Source organism: Arachis hypogaea, chromosome 19, assembly GCF_003086295.3.
Source record: "Arachis hypogaea cultivar Tifrunner chromosome 19, arahy.Tifrunner.gnm2.J5K5, whole genome shotgun sequence".
NCBI lineage: Eukaryota > Viridiplantae > Streptophyta > Magnoliopsida > Fabales > Fabaceae > Arachis > Arachis hypogaea.
Genome location: NC_092054.1, coordinates 53,132,685 through 53,152,133, shown reverse-complemented (window position 1 = coordinate 53,152,133; position 19,449 = coordinate 53,132,685). Strand labels below are relative to the sequence as shown.

The window sequence follows — 19,449 nt, the reverse complement described above, 5'->3', positions numbered from 1 at the left end:
ATGTTGCTTCTATATTTTGTTGTAGATCTACTTTTGTTCCTTCAATTCTCTTTCAATTCAATTAGAGGTAATTCACAATAATTGTGCTTCTTTTGATTGTTGTTGTTAATTCCTTGTAGTGATTGTTGCTAGATTCTATTTTTGTTGTCAATTTTCTATGCTTTTCTTTTATGCCTTCCAAGTGTTTGATGAAATGCATGGTTGGATTTTAGTGTAGATTTTATTCCTCTTGGCCTAGGTAGAGTAATTAGTGATGCTTGAGTTATCCAATTCCTTTGTTGATTGATAATTAGAAGTTGCTAATTGATTTGGATACCACTAACGCTAGTCTTTCCCTTGGGATTTGGCTAGGACTTGTGGAATCAAGTTGATTCATCCACTTGACTTTCCTCCATGGTTAGAGGTTAACTAAGTGGTAGCAATGGACAATTGTGGTCACAATTGAGGAGGATAATGAGGATAGGACTTCTAGTTCTCATATCTTGCCAAGAGCTTTCTTAGTTGTTAGTTTATTTCTTTTGCAATTTATATTCCTTGTTCCTTAACTCAAAACCCCCAAATATACTTCATAGCCAATAACAAGAACATTTGTTTGCAATTCCTAGGGAGAACGACCCGAGATTTGAATACTTCGGTTTATAATTTTAGGGGTTTGTTACTTGTGACAATCAAATTTTTGTATGAAAGGACTATTGTTGGTTTAGAAACTATACTTGCAACGAGAATTTAATTGTGAAACTCTAAACCGTCAAGAGTCCAATCATCACGGGGCGGAGCTTCCATGTCGGGCTTAGGGTTTTTTTGAAGATGTTCTAAACTTGTAGATATTTAAATATATATTTTGGACAATATTTATTTTACTTTGGACAATGTTTGTTTCATTATTTTGTTTCAAAAAACTTGGTTTATGATTATGTTTATTACACATTTATAATTATAAAGACTTTAATGTTTGTGAATTTAGAAATTATCTTTTTTTATGTCTTTAAAAATTATAAATTTATGAAAATTGTTGTGAAATTATATGTATTATTTAATATTTCTTTTTAGTAACTTATATTATTTAATACTTAATAGTAAAAAAAATTAAAAAATGATATTTGGCGGGCTTGGCCCACTAGCCCGCTGTTAGGCGGGGCGGGATGAGATTTCAAGATCGTCTCATTAGGCAGGGCAGGGTGGGCCAACCTGCCAAAGGACGGGCTTTTGGCAGGGCGGGGCGTGGCGGGCTTTCCCCGCTTGCCACCCCTACCTCTGACAGAGCTTGGACATGCGTACTGAGGACATCGGCTACAGCTATGTCCCTCCCCTCCACATAAAGTACACCGGCGAGGACCACGCATATCCCGCAAATCCATCTCATTCAAGTAGCGGGTTGACTTCGGTCTTCTTTTTGTCGCGATCACCTTCGCTCATTCATATCTAGCCCACGTAGATGGGTCACCCATCAGAACAAACCATTGTTGTCAAACTCGCAAGTTAACTCGTAAACTCGTACGAGTTTACGTGTTTAGGTAGTGGAATCGAGTTAACCCGGACACAAACTCATTTCTAGGTAGACTCGGGCAGAATCGGTCAAACTCACGAGTTTGAGGGCGAGTCAACGAGTTTGATTTGGGTCCCGATTTTTGCCAAAACGGCGTCGTTTTGGGCCCCAAAAAAAAAGAGAAAGGGAGCCACTCATACTCAGCAACCCTAATTCCAAGTAACGGCAGTAACACTTCAAGCCCTCACTCTCTTCTCCAAGTCCAAGCCCTCTACCGGTCTTCTCCAAGCCCGTCGTTTGTCGCAGTCCACCGTTGGCTGCGCCGCCACGCTAGAGGCCAGACAGATCCCTCACCTAACTAATCCTCGTGGTACGTCGTCGCTACCATGTTCATGTCCACTCCTCACTTCCTCGGTTAAGCTGAAGGCTGAAGGTTCCTCACTACTGCTCTTGGTTTATCGCCGCTCGACACCTCGTTCTTCCCCACGCTGGAAAAATCGATGCTTCACACTGTGTCATTGTTCCTCGCCTTTGATCTGCGTTCCTCGCCTCTATTCTGTGGTTCTTTTTTCTGAACCGCTGATCTACTTCTGCTTCACTTCAACAAGGGGTTCCGATCACCGTTCTGGTTGCCTAAGCTGCCTCTCTTCTTTTTCACTTCTGCTTGAGCTTCCTATTACAAGGTAATTTTTTTAAAAAAAATTTAAATATCAATAATATTAGTAGGAATTCTGCCATTTTAATTCTGGTATTGACTTTTTAATTTTTTTTAGTTTAAATTCTAGTGTGGGTTAATTATTTTTTTAAACTACTGATATCAATAGATAATAGGTTCATTGGTTTTGGACTTGTTAGTTGTTAGTATTAGATTGTTAGTTAGTTGTTACTTGATAATGAACCTGAATATCTGAAAGACTGAAATTCTAAAATGTTGGTGTTAGTTTATTCTGTTCTTAAATCTTAATTGTTGCTTCTTGTAATTTGTCGTTGTTACCGTTAGTGTTAGTTATGAATTCATCAACTTTGATAGTGGATAACTTTGCAATTGAAATTTGAAATTTGAATTTATTATTTATCAACTTTGATAGTGGATAACCTTGCAACTGTTCAGTGGATAACTCTGTAATAACTAATTTTGCAACTGTTTAGTGGATAACTTTGCAACTAAATCTGAAACTCTGTATTCTAGTGGATAACTTTTCAACTAATTATTTATTTGGTTTGTTGATTTATTGATTTAGGGACAAAAATATAAAATGTCTGAGAATTTGGTTCAGGGACAGGGTCTTCAGTTCCTAGTATTCCTAGACCTACTGTTTCTAGGGAAAAAAATGCAACTGAAAATAGAAGTGATATAGATTGGAAACATGGGATTGATGTTCAAGGCAATGGTAAAAAAGTGAAGTGTAATTATTGCCTAAGGACTATAAGTAGAGAAATTTATAGGTTCAAGCATAATCTTGTCGGTACTAAAGAGGATTCAAAGCCTTGTGCTTTAGTACCTGAAGAAGTTAAGGCTGTGATGTTGAAAGTCTGTGTGGAGGCTAAAGAAGCATCATTGAAAAAGAGAAGATTTGGTGATGATGAGGATTATCCTGAGCAAACAAAAGAGGAGGACAATTCTCAACAAAAGGGAAAAGATATTCGCAACTTTGTCACAAAAGGAAAAAGGGCTCAAGTTCAATCAACAATAAATCAAACGATGAAGAAGGATCTAAAGGAATAATGTGATCAGCAATGTGCTATATTTTTCTATACAAGTGCTATTCCTTTCAATGTTATTAAGAATCCTAAGTTTTTAAAGTTTCGTGAGATGGTTGGAAGATATGGAATTGGCTACAAACCTCCTTCTTACTATTGAGTTAAAAGAAACTCAATTAAAGAAAGCAGTGACTAATGTTGATGAAATGCTTACAGAGTTTAAGGCAGAGTGGAAGAGAACTGGTTGTTCAATCATGTCGGATCGATGGATAGATAAAAAAAGGCGTAGTATTTGTAATTTCTTGGTGAATAGCCCTAAAGTAACAATTTTTCTTTATTCATTGGACACTTCTAACATATCAAAAACAACGGATAAAGTTCTCAAAATGCTAGAAGATGCTGTAGAATTTGTTGGCGAAGAGAATGTGGTCCAAATTGTTACAGATAATGCTGCTAATTATAAGGCTGCTGGAGAAAAATTAATGGAGACAAGCAAAAGTTTGTATTGGACACCATGTACTGCACACTGCATTGATTTGATATTGGAAGATTTTGAAAAGAAATTAAAGGTGCACTACAACAAATATGGGCTTTAGCAACGCCAAATTTTGCAACTCCTTAAAACCGTTCTCTAAGATAGTTTTAGACAACGGTTTTTTGTAGTGTTACTGTTGAATTCAATTTTTCATTATTTTATAGCAACAAATTAAAACCGTTCTCTTTGACTATTTTAAAGAACGGTTTTATAACAGTTACTATGATTTGTTTTTAAGCAACGATTTTTTATTGTTGTTTAAATAATTATAAAAAAGAAACACATAAAAACCGTTGCCAAAATGCTACACTTTAAAACCGTTCTATTTGATGGTTTTAGACAACGGTTTTTACAATGTTACTAATGAAGTTCAATTTTTTATTACATTATAGCAACAAAATAAAACCGTTCGCTTTGACTATTTTAAAGAACGGTTTTATAACCATTACAACAGTTGTTTATCAAACAACAATTTTCTAATATTATTTAAATAATTATACAAATTAAAAGATACATATAAAAATAATTATAAATAATCATACAAATTTAAACAATTTATTCTATAAATACTAAATTTATAAAATACTCAAAAACTATTGTTATAAATATATAACACATTATTTTTAGAAAAAATAAAGTTAAAATAAATTTATAATAAATATTATATATTTTTGTTATAAATATATAACGTAACATCTCACATTTTTGAAAATCTAAATATAGATAAATTGTGATTTTATCTTATTAAATTTAAATTTTATAATTTTAGAAATTATTCTATTAGAAAATAATTAAAGAGATTTAAAGATAAATTCATTTTGAACCAATTAATATTCTTAAGTAATTTTATTATAATAGAATATTTTGTATAATTTTAGTAATTGAAAAATAAGAAAGAATTGTACAATTTAATTTAAGTAATTTTTATTATAAAAAAATTATGACTTATTATTAATTTGAACTCCTTATTTTATAAACTAATCTATTAAGAATAATTAAATTAATTTTATTAATTGTTGGAGTTAAATTAATTAATATTCTTGTGTAATTTTTATTAATTGGTTATTTCATATAATTTGAAATTAAAGTTTTGGCGATAAAAAATGATGAAAAGTTATATTATTTAATTTGAATAATTAATATTTTTAGATTTAAAATTGTATTTTATAAAATGTGATTAATATATTTATTTTATAATTTAAATTAAAAATAATTATTTTAGCTCATTGATATATTGATGAATAAAATTTTATGCGTTTTAAAAATAATCTTTACCATATTAAAAGTTGAATTCTAAATTATTATTTTATCTTAAATATTTTGTAAAATTATTATATTACTAGTATATATTTTACCATAATTCTAGAATTACCAAATAAAACCCTAATTTCACAAAAATCCTAAATTTGTTACCTGAATCCCTAAACACACTTATAGAAAACAAAACAGAAGGAAAGGGGAAACGAAAGAAAAGGAAAAAAGAGAAAGGGGAATCAGGGAAGAAGAAGGGAAGTAGAGGGAGAAGAGGGCGCCATTGCTGAGCCCTGCCCGCCTGTCGCCGCCGTTCCTTGGAGCCGCTGGCATCGTCGCGCGAACCGGAGGTGTGGAGACAGAGAAGAGTGCGTGCGAGAGAGGAGAAGTAGCCACCATCGTTGAGGACTCCATCACCACTGCTGAAGGTCCTAACTATCGAGCTCGTTGTCGCCGTCGCACCTCCCATCACTGCCCCTACTGAGGAGCTCGAAGAGAGAAAAAGGGTTTGCACAGAGAGAGAAACACGATGAGGGAGGAGGAGGTCGCCTCTGTTGTTGCCAAGCCGCCGCTGGCGGCGTTGGGTTCGCTGTCGCCATCGCCGTTGAGCTGTGTGCCATCGTTGGCGTCTGGATCGCACTCTGTTTCTGCTGCAACTCGCCACTGTCCTGGTGAGCTTTACCCTACGAGTTACTTTGCTGTCGCGTGATTTTAATGTTGATTTGGTATAATGCTGTTCTGATGTTGATTTGGTAACTGGTTATTTGGTAATGCTGTTGTGATTTTATTTTGATTTTAAGATTGATTTAGTATGTAACTGTTTCTCTGGCAATGCTGCTGTGATTTTGTTTTGATTCCAATTGCCCTCATACTCAATTTCACCAAACTGGACATACACTTACCTTGAAGCAGCTTGGTCTGATCATTGGCAAAGGTCAGTTATTTATTATTATTAGTAGCTTGACATTGTGGTTTAGTTCTTTTACTTTCATATTCATTGCATAGGACAATAATTTGTGCTTTTTTTTTTTCCTTTGAATCTACCGCTATTTGTGCAATCTGATGATGAGAATTTTTTTTAATGGTTGAGTATATGGCTAAATTCTTGCATAGCACAATAATTGGCTTCCATGTTGTGTTTGTAATTGAAACAGCCTAATTTAAATAAGTTTGTATCCTTGAAAGGCCAGCGTGGAAGGAAGCTTGTGCTACTCTTCAAAAGCTCCTTTCAGGTACAAGTTGCAACCTCAATTTGTTCTTTTCTTTTACTTTGTTTCCACATTCTAATGCCTTAAACGCTACACTTTCACTTCCTTTCAACCCAAAACCGCACTTCTCCGTCACTTGCTCTGCCTCTTCTTCTGGTACCATAGTTTTTCCTTTTTCTCATTATGCTCTTCATTTTGTTCAATTTAGCTTCTTTTTCTTTTTTATTTTTCTTTCAGTTCATTTATTTTTTGAAGTGGTAATATAGCTACTTTATCTGTGTGATAATAAAGGTGACGTTGTTGGTCGCTAATAGCATTCAATTTTAACAAATTTGTTGCTTTCGATAGTGGTGCAAATTGTTATAGGGTTCTAGGAAAGGGTAATTCAAGTATTTTTGAGTCTTTTAGATGAATCAATTAATAGAGATTGTTGAAGTTGATTGATTGAAGGCATGGAGAAAGAGGGGAAAAAATTATGTTAACAATTAACATTCATTTGTATGTTTTACATAAATGAGTAATATTGTTCAAATTTGGGAGACTGTTATAAGCATTTCTTTCTCTTGATTACTCTTTCATTTTCTTGATTATACTCATTTAAGCAAGAGAAATTCATGATTTTTGTGGTGATTTTGTCTTCAGATCCTCTGCTGGTGAAGGCTGCCATACAGCACCACATTTATTGCAGACTCTACTCTCTTATTTGGCGCAAGCAATAGCAGATTATGTTGTTTTTCAAGTGGAGTCTCGGGCTCACTGCATACAAATATTTGATTCATGGGTGGACAACTACCACCTGATATGTGGGAACACTGGTCAAAGCCTTATATCAAAGAGGTAATGTAGAAATAGTTTCCATTTATTTTCATCTTATTGAAATTGTGTTCTAATTTTTCGAACAGTTCTATTTGGGATCCATGTCATAGCAAGCCTAAGTGTATGTATTTCAACTTTTGCTTATTTGTTTAGTTGAATCTTTGAACTAGACAAACCATGTGTCACTTTCAAAGGTTTGCAATGATTACAGGTTTTGTTTTATGTAAATTATTGTTTTGTTCCAAGCTCTCATGATTGTCATTTGGTTGGTAAATAATAAGATGAGCTAAGAGCTTGTAATTTGTAAGCATCGAGTGGTAAGTAAGCTCACTGGATGTTGATCTTGGTCTTCTGAATTTCAGAGAGAAAGTCCAAATCAGAGGCTACACCTTCAAACTTTTTTATTAATTGAGTGCATCATCATAATTTATAAAACATAAAATATTTGCGAATTGAACATTGGGCGCAAGATGCTATTGTTCCAAATCTTTTCCTCTTTTGCCTTTTACTGATTTCTAAACATCCAGATTGTAGATTTGGTCAAGAAAAGATGCCCTGAGACACCGATTGTTCTTTATATAAATAGAAATGGTGGCCTCCTTGAGCGTATGAAAGATACTGGAGTTGATGTTATTGGGCTGGACTGGACTGTGGATATTGGCAGATGGAAGAAGAAGATTGGGTAGTGGAATAGGTGTGCAGGGAAATGTGGACCCTGCCTACTTATTCTCCCCACTTCCTGCCCTCACCGAAGAAATCCAGAGGTTGGCGATTTAATATCTTTTTAACTCTTGACATTCTTTATTCTCGATAATCATATCCTTTACCTGTTCAGCCTGCATTTTTCCCTGTTCATGATTCAGATCCAGTTTGACTGTCAAGGTTATTTTTCACAGATACCTTCCCTGATATTTGGTTAACTATCTGCAAAACTTTGTGTTTGTCTTTTTAATGCTTAGTATCCAGGTTTTCTAATCTGTCAAAAATATTTATACAGATAAAGATCAGATTTAAGATTCTTTCTAGTTCTTTATGTGGAGCAGTTGCCATTGAAGCCAAGAGAGTCCACTCAAGCTGAGTTACCACACTAATTTTGTTGAAGAAGAATGAAGAAATTGCCACCCTTAGGCTATAGTATTATGGTATTTTGAAAAATGATGATATATAAGTAAAAGTAGTTATGACCTAGATTAGTATTATGTTATTTTGCAATGATGATATCATGTGATTGTGGATCTTACAACAATTTTTATAAGTCAAATTTGATGGTAAATGTTCAATTAGTTTTTTTTAGTAATTTGATTCAAATAGTTTTGGTTATTTATTGACACTAAAAAAAAGTTGGAACTAATTTCATTCATGAGAAAACTCTTGTAAATAAAGAATTATATTATAAAAAACCATTGTCAAAAGTCACAAAAAGCAATGGTGTTAAAACCGTTGTCAAAAACAACTATAAAATGGCAATGGTATTAAAACCGTTGGCTTTGTGAATAATAAAACTACAACAGTTTAAAACCGTCGCCTATCCAGTTATGGTTTTAGACCCTTACGTCATGAAAGAGAACAGTTTTAAACCGTTGCCTATCCAGCAACGGTTCTAAACCATTCTTTAAAAATTGTTGTCAAAACCGTTGTCTATACCAGTAACTTTGGCAATGGTTTTTTTTTTACCGTTGTCTTAGGTAAAAAACCGTTACCTTTGAGCATTGGCAACGGCCGCATATACCACAGGTCAAAAACCGTTGCCAAAGCGTTGCCTAAAGTTTTGGGAACGGTTTTTCAATCTACGGCAACGGTTTTTGACCGTTGCGAAAACCCTTATTTGTTGTAGTGGTGCATGAAACAACCATAAAAAAAAGGGAAGAAAAATCACCACTTTTATATACTCCAGGAGTATGCTCATTAGCATGTTGAGGAATTTTACAAAGGGAATGGACTTGATTCAGCCAAATGCCACAAGATTCGCCACTGTCTATTTGACTCTCACTTGTCTTCATGATGATAAAGGACCATTGATGACTATGTTTACTTCTAATGCTTGGAAGACAACTAAGGTTGCATCAACGCCTGAAGGAATAAGAATCCAAAACATGGTTTTGGATAGTAGGCTATGGAAGAATATTGTCATATGCCTCAAGGCTGCTGCTGCTCTCATTACAGTGCTTCGCTTGGTAGATTCAAATGAAAAACTAGCCATGGGTTTCATATTTGAAAGCATGAAAAAAGGTAAAAAGCCAAAGAAACAATCAAGACTAATTTCGGTTGTGTTAAAAAGAGGTAATCTTAACTAATTGAAGGCTTTAATATTTGATTATCAATGTATCATGTTACCATGCTTTCTTATTATATTTAGTTATTTATTTGATTTTTTTTTATTATTATTCATTTGCATTGTTATTTTTAGTTATGAACCTATATGGGAAATTATTGATGGGAGGTGGAAAAGCCAACTGCATAGGCCATTGTATGCTGCTATGTATTATCTTAATCCTCGTTATCACTATGAACCAAATTTCATGGATGATGATGTTGACATTAAGATTGGTTTATATAGTTGTTTGAAAAAATTGGTTCCTAACCAGGAAGAAAGGGAAAAGGTTGGTCTACAACTTCCTGACTTTCATTATGCTAGAGGCCTCTTTGGCAATGAAACTGTAAAGAGTAGTAGAAAGGCCATGCTACCTACTGAGTGGTGGAACTTTTATGGAGATAGTTGTCCAGAACTAAGGAAGTTTGCTATCCGAGTTCTAAGTTTAACTTGTAGTTCATCTGGTTGTGAACATAATTGGAGTGCATTTGAAATGGTGATTTTTAGAACTATTTTTTATTTATTTTAATTTTGATTTTTGTATATTTATTAACTATTGGTATTATATATTTTTAGGTTCATACAAAGAGAAGAAATCGGTTGCATCAAAAGAAAATGAATGATTTAGTGTATGTGATGTATAATTTGAAGTTAAAGGGCAAGCAAATTAGAAAAATTCCAGAACTTAATTTGAGGCAGTGCATTCTAATGATGAGTGGATAACTGAAGATGTTAATGAGAATTTTGCTGAAAGTGTTGAGCATTCTCACTTGCCAATGAATGACAATACTAATGATGATCCAAATAGTAATGAATTTGCTATTCCAAGTATGAATAGTAATGAATTCAACATGCACGAGGGAGGTGAGAATAAGTTCATTAAGGATCCACAACAAAATTTCATGGAGGAAGAAGATGAACATGTGAATGATGATGATTATGTTGGCCGTGTCGAACTTGAACTTGAAAGAAATGATGTTTCTAATGAAGATGGTGAAGATGACGATGTTGATGCCATTGAAGATGAAGATATTGGAGGATTTCAGTTTTAGACTTTTACTTTATTAGAACATTTAATTGTTGCTTTGTTGTTTTCTTCTTTTTTTTTTGGTTATGTTATATGAAGCTTTAATTGTGTGATTGTGTGTTTTATGTTGAACTAGATGCATACTTGTGAAGGATTTAAATGTGTGGTAGAGAGTATTTAATATAATTGTAGTATTAATGTATTATGTTAATTTATTATGTGTTTTGATGTGAAAATTGTTAAGTTTGAATGCCTATATATATATATATATAACAGGTAAACTCGTACGAGTTTGAGTCGAGTCTAGGTCAGTTTCACAAATTTACCTAGACTCGCGAGTTTGACAACCTTGGAACAAACTTTCCTCTGTAGACTTTGCAAATTTCAGACATCTTGTACACGTCATCTACATATACTTGCCAATCAAGACGCTAGTTAGCGCAACATGCAAGAACGTGGTGACATGGGAGTCGCTCGACCTAGAAATAGCCGCAATCGCAGTGTCGTTGCGCAAGGTTAATAGTGTAAATGGAACCATCTTGCATTTCGCGAACCTCAAACATCTCATTGCGCCTGTCGAACCGATTGACGACAATGTTTCCTGTACATTGAAAACTTTCTTCAACTCTTTTGGTAGCAAATTCTGAATACTTGAATCCGTTGTAGACACGCTCATGAGCCTCGGCGCTTTTCCGAGTAAACAATTCGTTTAGCCGATAGAAAGTAGATCTAACAATGGCGGTCATAGGAAGGTTGCGTGCACCCTTCAGGATAAAATTTATGCACTCTACCAAGTTTGTTGTCATATATCTCCAACGATGACCCCGTCGAATGCCAACACCCATCTCTAAACACCGATCTCATCGCACCATTGAGTATATGCCTCACCCCGCTCTTTAAGCCTTTTGGAATTTTTGTTGTACTCCTATTCCGTCCTAGAATAGCTTGTTGAACAAACCATGTAATCAAAAGCAGATGCCACAAAATTACTATGAATAAGACCATAACAGCGAATTTAAATACATGTGTTAACCACGAGTTTATGCAAATACGGAGCCTTGACCTCTTTAAGAAGTTGGACCCGATGTGCCTGATGCAGAACATGTGTCACGCTCATGGTGGTGACCATGCACCATTATCGCAAGCTATTGCTGCGTCGATGGAGTTATGACGTTCAGAAATAATGCCCACACCATTAATGGTAACAACATATCTCCTCAAATTGCTTAAGAAAAACTCTCACGCGTCTGTCGTCTCACCCTCGACTATCGCAAATGCAATAGGCACAATATTTTGGTTCCCATCTTGTACAACCGCAACTAAAAGTGTATCATCAACCTGCACCAATGGCTTGCAGTGTCTCAACGATACCATACACGGATAGAAGCTCCAAAAAATGCGATGGAGAACTCTTACACCTTGAACCTCCTCACTCTCACGGTAAACAAGGAGCGTTTTTAGTTGAACCCGAGACCAGAACATATTTGCAGTCATTGCTTTCAACCATACTGGCAGAGTCTGATAAAAAACCTCCTAATCACCGAAAATTTTTACACAGATTTTTGCTTTGCCAACCAAGCCTTGCAATAACTTACAGTGTAGTTGAACTTGGATTGAACTTCTGCAATAATAGACTTCACCTTTATCGACGGGTTTGCATCAACCAACGGCCTAATAGCATCTGCAATTGTGTCTGAGTCCAACTTGGCATGATCTTGTGAAATCGTCCCCATGGTGCAGGTGTGTTGGCCATTATATCTCCTGATCTCCCAACACCCTTTCTTTCGAATTAAGCTATGTCAGATAAGCAATCGCACCTTGCACCATAACCCTTGCACTTTGCATAAAATGTCTATGGCTCAGACTCATACACAGGTAATCAACTCTTCTAGAGATAGTGTAGCTTTTGATTGCAAATATCACCGACTCTCTAGAACCAAATTCCATTTCGACACTAAACTCACCATCTTCCGCCGCAACATTGCCTTCACTATGACATGTGAACCACCGTTAGTCGGACAAGGCAAATTAAATAAATGGTAGTGGTAACTTTAATTAATAATCATGACATATCCATATTCGCATACTCAGGAAGTTTCATGACATGCATGGCTTCGAGATCCAGAGTCAGCATAAAAGACAGAACACCAAAGGGGTGCTGACTTATAATCGCATGCACTTCATTTTGTACGCCAGATTGCTTGCCAGCTTTCCGTCATCGTCTTTGTCATTTACTTCATAGTTGGCTTCAAACTCATCTTCACTGTCATTGTTATCTTCTTCCCAATCTATATCCCCGAGCTCATCAACATTGACCTCCTTGCCAACCGCGTCCATCCCCGTATGCTGTTCAAACACAACGTACAGATCTATCATCGGCACATGAAATCTGGTTTGTTGATAAATATAGAACATCTATTGCATACATGCGCCGTCAGTGATAAACATTATTTGAAATTATATCAGCCCACCAAATACTTGTACAGAATTTCTGTACAAAATATTGCTCACCCTTTTCGAAATGTGACTTTGTATGTTCTCACAAAGACTCATGGTAAATGAGGAATAGCAAATGAAAACGGATAGTCATAAACAAAAGTCATGGTAAATGGAACACCAAATGAAAACTGACATTCACAAACAAAAAGTCACTCCTTCGTTTGCATTTGGTATAATCTCACCGTTATAATACAGTCGCAAATTTGCAATACCTTCTATAACCTCAGTTTCACCTAACTCGGCTTTTTTGACACAACTAGTCGTAAAAAAAACTCACAAGTATGAGATATATGAAAGAAAGAGGAATGAGAGTAGAAGTGAGGTACAACTTGGGTTGAATTGAGTTTCGTATTTATAGGCAAGACTCTCGATTAAAATATTCTTTTTTATACAAAACACAGGATGCATTTTGCAGCTTTCGAAAAAGTTTTCTGGCCCATTTAAAATGCAATCTTCATTTTAGTGTTTCAAAAAAAAATAAAAAATGCTCATTTTCATAAACTTAACTTGTGTTTTGGGCTTAAAACAATAACAAACAAAAAATTGAGAAACTTGACATTCATAAAATGCAAGTTACGTTTTGGGTTGTTTCACAAACATAAAAAAAATAGAAAAAGGTGAAAAAGGCACTTATGTTTTGAGTTTGACTGACACCAATAACAATGTAAAAACTTGATGCACGTCCATTTCATAGTATTACACTGTAATCATTTTCATATGAAAAAAAAATCAGCTTTTTTTTTTGACAAAAAGTAGATACTAACTTAAATGTTGGAAGGAAAAAATAAGATACTTGATGATAAAATAAAAATAACTAAACGGTCAACAAAAAATATCTTAATACCTAAACAAGTTAGTTGTTAAATATCTCAAATTGATTATATGTTGTAGTAGCCATACCTGTAGTAGGCACACCAATGTCGTCAATGTTGTCAACTTCATCCTCTTTTTCCTTTTCATCCTCATTTGCATCAACAATTTTATAATTTATTTATTCCCAAATCAAATTAAACAAAATTTATTTATAAATATAATTTTTTTTTTTTTGAAATTATGCCACAGATCGGAGCCTCTCACCAAGTTTAGAGCAAAATCGGGATTGCTGACACCGATCTGCATGCAAATCAAAAAAGTATTCACTTGATTCGAAAAAAAATAAAATAAAATAAAAAATAAAATTATATGTTAAAATTAAATTAAAAATTAATTGTTATTGACTTTATTAAAATTTAAAATTATACGTTAATGAATAATATGAGTCAACAAATAATCTTTTGTATTTAAAAATAAAGAGACCAATTCGTATTAATTTAAAAAATAAATTAACAAATTAAAATAATAAAATTTAAAATATTGTGACTTCACTAAAATTTAATATTAAATGTTATTGACCTCATTAAAATTTAAATTTATATGTCAGTGAGTAATCACAATATTCGAGTCATAAAAATCTTTTTTTGTATTTAAAAATTAAAAAAAAAACTAAAATTTGTATTTATTTAAAATAAAGATGCAAATTAAAAAAAAAAAAACAATGACCTTCGAGTTGTCATAATGTCATCTCAACTCAGCCAAAGATGAGGTCAGCAACGGACTTGTAAAGGGGAAAATCCAGTTCTACTCTTCGGATCTGTGTGTTTTCTCTCAGATCCAGTGATATTTTTCCGATTTGCATACAGTTCGGTTCCAGCGTTCGCGATTTTGCTCTAAAATCGGTGGGTAATACCCTGATCTACGACGACACAATAATAAAATGAAGCATATTTATAAACAAAGTTAGATTAATTTAGTTTAGGAATAAATAAATTTATTTATTTTATTTCGAAAAAATTTTCTACCATGACAAAGTATCGCCATCAAATCTCAGATTGTCAATCTCAAAAATAAAGAACATAGAAGACTCGAACAAAATAAGTCCGACCAAAAAATTAAATAAATAAAAAAAGACCGATAAAAAAAATAATAAATACAGACAAAAATAAAAACAACAAAATAAATAAATAAAGAAGACAGTGTTGTTTGAACCAACCGTGACCGTGATCATATATACTCAGTGGGCACCGAAGAAATTCCTCATCGTCTTCGCCGGTGCTTCTTTCGTTCTTTCTCTCTATCTCTCTCAATTACAGATCTAGATCTATGAAGTACTTCTCCTCCCAGCTAGTGCATTATATAACATAAAATTTCTATCAAAACCCTAAAAGCCACCGCCCCTACAAAACGCAACCTGCGAGAAACCCAAAAAGCGGCCGTACCTGCAAAACACGTCCACGTCAGCTATTCATTTACAAGTTACAACAGTTGTCTTCTATATTGAAAATTTTCAGACTACAATTTTGTCTTTTATTATTTACACAATTACAAGTTTATATGGTAATGATACTCGCACTCTATTTTAATTTTAAATTTTAAACTGCAGAATCAGCACGACTTAGACGTTTCTTCCTGTATCTCCATGCAACTTGAATACGATTTGCAGCTAAGGATCTCCAATAAGGTGATTCATACCTACAATAACAACACCGTTAGCAAATGAACCATGGATTTGAATTCATAAATTGAAGCTTGAAACAAATTTAATGGAGAAAAGAGATGTGACTTTAAGGCTCCTTGAACACGCGGACTCCGCAAGAATCTTGTGGAAAGGACTGTGACTTCTTCAAGGCCGGAGGCCATGGCAAAAATGACTCGACATTTGTTAAGCACCTCACTGTTCTGTTGCTAAGCAGCCTTTGTCCCGGAAGCCTTACTTGAAAATCATATTGATAAAACATGCTGCTAATTATTCCCATTAATCTATTGTTATTTGTTAAGTCGTCTTAATTTTCTTCATACATTCATAAATCAAAGTACCTAGATGAAATTTGAGCTTGTTTGGATGCTGCAATTAAGTTGTTTAAAAATTTTAAATAAAAATAAAATAAAATTTTTAATGATAAAAATAAAAACATTAATTTTTTTAAAATTACAATTTACATTATTTTCACAAAGATCTTTTTTATTAAAAATTATTTTAAGATAATAAATAAATAATATTTTTATATTATTAATTTATTATACCCAAATATACCGTCGTGAGAACCAAATCAGTAATTGAACTAGTTAAGTTATCATATCACTAGGTCACTAGTTCAACTAGTGGATCATGAGTTGAATTAGTTGACTCGATCTTAAATAAAAATATAATCACACAATAAAAAAAAATCTTAAAATGGTGTACGTGAAGAAAGTCATGACACCACCTTAAAATCCTGTAAAAAAAATTCAATCGATTCAAAAAGCCTATTAGTAGAATTGCGCAAGAAGTTGGAATTAAAACAGAAGCATTCCAACCATGGTTCTAAAAATAGGACTGGCCTGTCAAACCGAACCAATCAGAAACCGGAAGCCTTTGCGGTTCAGTCCATCAAGAGAAACTACCATTTCAAAAACCATATAAAAATCGTTGAACCGGCTAGTTTACATGAAACGTCATTTTATGCTTCGTTTAAAAAAAGGCCATCTGATTCCTTCCTTGTTCCAGTGCACCAGCCCCTCTCTCCTTTTCTTTCCTTCACAATTCAGAACCTTGCACTACCCTCAACCAAAAAAAACCCTAGACATCTATCCTCCACCACTGCCACCGCAAGGAGTGGGACACTGCCGCCATCCATCGCACTCAGGAGCTTCCCTCTTCGTCCTGTCCGCGAGCTCCAAGTCTCCAACCCCCTGTTCGCTCTCACTGATAGCAGCTTCTTCCTCGAGGTCAGCTCGGAGTTCGTCGTCTTCCGTCTACTAAGCCGCGTTCTTCGTCTTCGTCTTCTTCCTTTTAATCTCTTTGATATGTTCTTCCCAAACAGAGCCTTAATTTGACTAATTTGCTTGTGTATGATTAAACCTTGTTACTTTATGAAAGATTGAACTACTTAACATTCTGGAGCCTTGATTTTCTTGTACCAGAGACAATTTTTGATGTATGGTTGTATACTCAATATAATTTAAAGGTAGCTTATTAGGTTCTCTATTTTGTTTGATTGGGATGTATTTAACTTGGTGTGAGTATTTTGTGATGCTATGGAATAGAACAGAATGTGTCAGACTGAGCTAAAAGTAGGGTTATATTTGGAAGATAATCATACATGTTTGGATGTTTGTATTAGAGGCAGCCAAAAATTAATTTTGATTTATTCATGCCACAGGTTTTGGAGTTATCATGTGCTCTGGCACTTATGTAATTTGATGATTGCCTATTACTGCTATTTTGTGGCAATGGTTATCCTTTATGTTAGTGAATTTGAACTTGATGGATGATTATATAATATACTTCTTGGTAGTAATACTTTTGTTTTATCCAAAGAAATGTCACTGTCTTTTGAACAAAATTAAATTGATCACTGATTATCTATATTTCACTCATTTAGTATATATTAGTTGAATGAATAAGTTCATTTGAGAATTTGAAGGAGCTGAAATTTGATAATGATATATCACAAAATAGAATTCATTTGAGAATTTGAGATATAACAATAGCAAAAATTTTATAGCAGTATCTTGTCATGAATTTCACAGAAATTATTGTTGTATATTGTGTTTTATAAGAATTGTTAGGTTTACTATATGGATACTCATGGTCAGTCATGGATATCGTAGCTACCCAAAGATTTAGTAATTGCTTATTCATCATCATCATCATATCATGTTCTAATTCTCCCTCCTATAAATGTGTGTATAGTTGTTTCCATAAACAGGTACAGAAAGCTCCCAAATTTGATATATAAATTTTATTATAAAACGTTTTTTTTGTTAGACTACAGTTGAACTGATTAGACCAATAAATTAGTAAACCAATGACTAGAACAATTCCATGACCAGACCGATTTTCAGAACCTTAATTCCAAATATTAAAAAGTAAAAACAGCAGCAGCAGAAGCATTAAAACATCTAAAAAATTAAAACAGATGCATTAAAAATCGAGAAGTTGGAATTCTCCCCGGCCATATTCAGCGCTGAGAAAATTTAAACAGCACTACAACATCACAGCATTACAGAATTCACAGCATTTCTCATATTCAACTATGAGGAAATAAAAACAGCATTCCAGCATTCACAGCATCAAAGAGCAGCATTTCTAATTTAATTTGCACAAAGGGTGAAACCGGATTTGATGTGACCCAAATTTGGCTCGAAATATATACTAGCCTTATTTATTAGACCCGAACCCGACTAGATCCGATGAAACTTATATACTTTCAGGCCACGATTATACCAGATAAAAATCGGGTGAAAATCGGGCCGTTAACACTATATTACCTTGATACCTTCTTATAAGCTAGCATGTGAAAATATCCAAATTTCCAACACTCCAACCATTATTTGACATGGTAAAATTCAGTTAGAAAAATATAACAAGAACCAACTCTTCTCTAAAATTAAAGCATAACCATAATCAATACTAATATTGCCTAATAACACCAAATATTTAAATCAATATAAATAATACAATATTATACATTAATCTAAAATCTTATGCATTTTAAACATAAAACATTAACTTATAGTCTTATAATAACTAATAACATAAAATATTAAGGTTTACAATATTTAAATTCCACATAAGAATAGCCATCATCCATCATTAATAACACAAAATATTAATTGTGTATGATGACCGAGCCACCGGGCCGACTTCGGGTGACCCGAGCCATGGCCCGGACCCGACCCAAAATAATGACCGGGTCTATTTTTGAGACCCTTACCCGACCCTAGACCCGGTGAAATCAAACCAAAATAGCCCCTAAAGTGTTCGGGGCTGGGCTGGGCCATGCACACCCCTAGGTTCATCCATCGAAGCAACAATTTTTTTTTTAATTTCTCACAGTATCTCCCACCCTGCTAGACGAATAACTGAGTTTTTGGTTATTATGAATCACATTTACTAATTAGTAATTACACATATAGAAATTTAAACACATTCGCAAACAGAGAATAGATGCAAGAAGAAACTTTAAAATTATAATTTGTATTTCTTTAAAGTCTGAAATAAGTGCTTTGTTGGGCATCGTTAAATCGATAAAAAATGATATTTTTTTAATGCAAAAAGATTTTTTTTAGTATGTTTAATGAATTTCTAATAGTAAAAGTAAAAGCACTAGAAAAATAAAAAAATATATCTTTTTTGAAAAGCTACAATTTACATCTTTTTTTAAAAGATGTTTTTCCTAAAAAAAGATATTTTTCACATAATAAATTAACAAAAAAGTACTTTTATCTTATTTTACCCAAACATAATTGATAGATAAAAAGATCTGTTTATATGAGATATCCAAATATACAATCATTTTTACTTTTGTAAAAGATCTTTTAAAAAAAATATCATTTAAAAAAAGATCTTTTTTTAGAATGGTGCCCAAACAAACCCTAAGTCTTCATTTCACTTGTCATTAAATGTGTATGTAAACCAGAGAAAAAAAAGAAAATTTATACCTCCTTAGATTTTCTGGTAAGCGTCGATCGCTCATCCATTGCTCCACGTCACAGTCTCTGAGTTGCATTTCTGGTAATGTCGCAATTTCAAACTTCCAAGTTTTTCTTTTCAAAGTTCTACCAAGCCAAGCTTCCAACTACTCAATCTAACAT

General features: G+C 33.8%; 2 protein-coding genes and 2 long non-coding RNA genes across 4 annotated transcripts; 2 read left to right on the top strand and 2 right to left on the bottom strand.

Annotated features, from left to right (window-relative positions):
• The first annotated feature begins 8,931 nt into the window (after positions 1-8,931).
• LOC112778360 (uncharacterized) lies at positions 8,932-10,360 on the top strand. The gene is made up of 4 exons (XM_072228416.1): positions 8,932-9,266; positions 9,405-9,804; positions 9,885-9,937; positions 10,063-10,360. Exons 1-4 carry the CDS (start codon positions 8,932-8,934, stop codon positions 10,358-10,360), a joined length of 1,086 nt encoding a protein of 361 aa, XP_072084517.1.
• A 1,214-nt stretch (positions 10,361-11,574) lies between these two features.
• Positions 11,575-12,068, bottom strand: LOC140182267 (uncharacterized). Its single transcript, XM_072228415.1, has 2 exons — positions 11,931-12,068; positions 11,575-11,853 (listed from the first exon to the last, which is right to left on the bottom strand). Exons 1-2 carry the CDS (start codon positions 12,066-12,068, stop codon positions 11,575-11,577), a joined length of 417 nt encoding a protein of 138 aa, XP_072084516.1.
• A 295-nt stretch (positions 12,069-12,363) lies between these two features.
• LOC112779972 (uncharacterized) lies at positions 12,364-15,568 on the bottom strand. Its single transcript, XR_003190930.3, has 5 exons — positions 15,434-15,568; positions 14,864-15,342; positions 14,374-14,566; positions 13,735-13,947; positions 12,364-12,681 (listed from the first exon to the last, which is right to left on the bottom strand). It is a non-coding gene; the product is annotated as an uncharacterized lncRNA (long non-coding RNA).
• Positions 14,991-15,706, top strand: LOC140182034 (uncharacterized). The gene is made up of 2 exons (XR_011877852.1): positions 14,991-15,125; positions 15,254-15,706. It is a non-coding gene; the product is annotated as an uncharacterized lncRNA (long non-coding RNA).
• Positions 15,707-19,449: the final 3,743 nt, after the last annotated feature.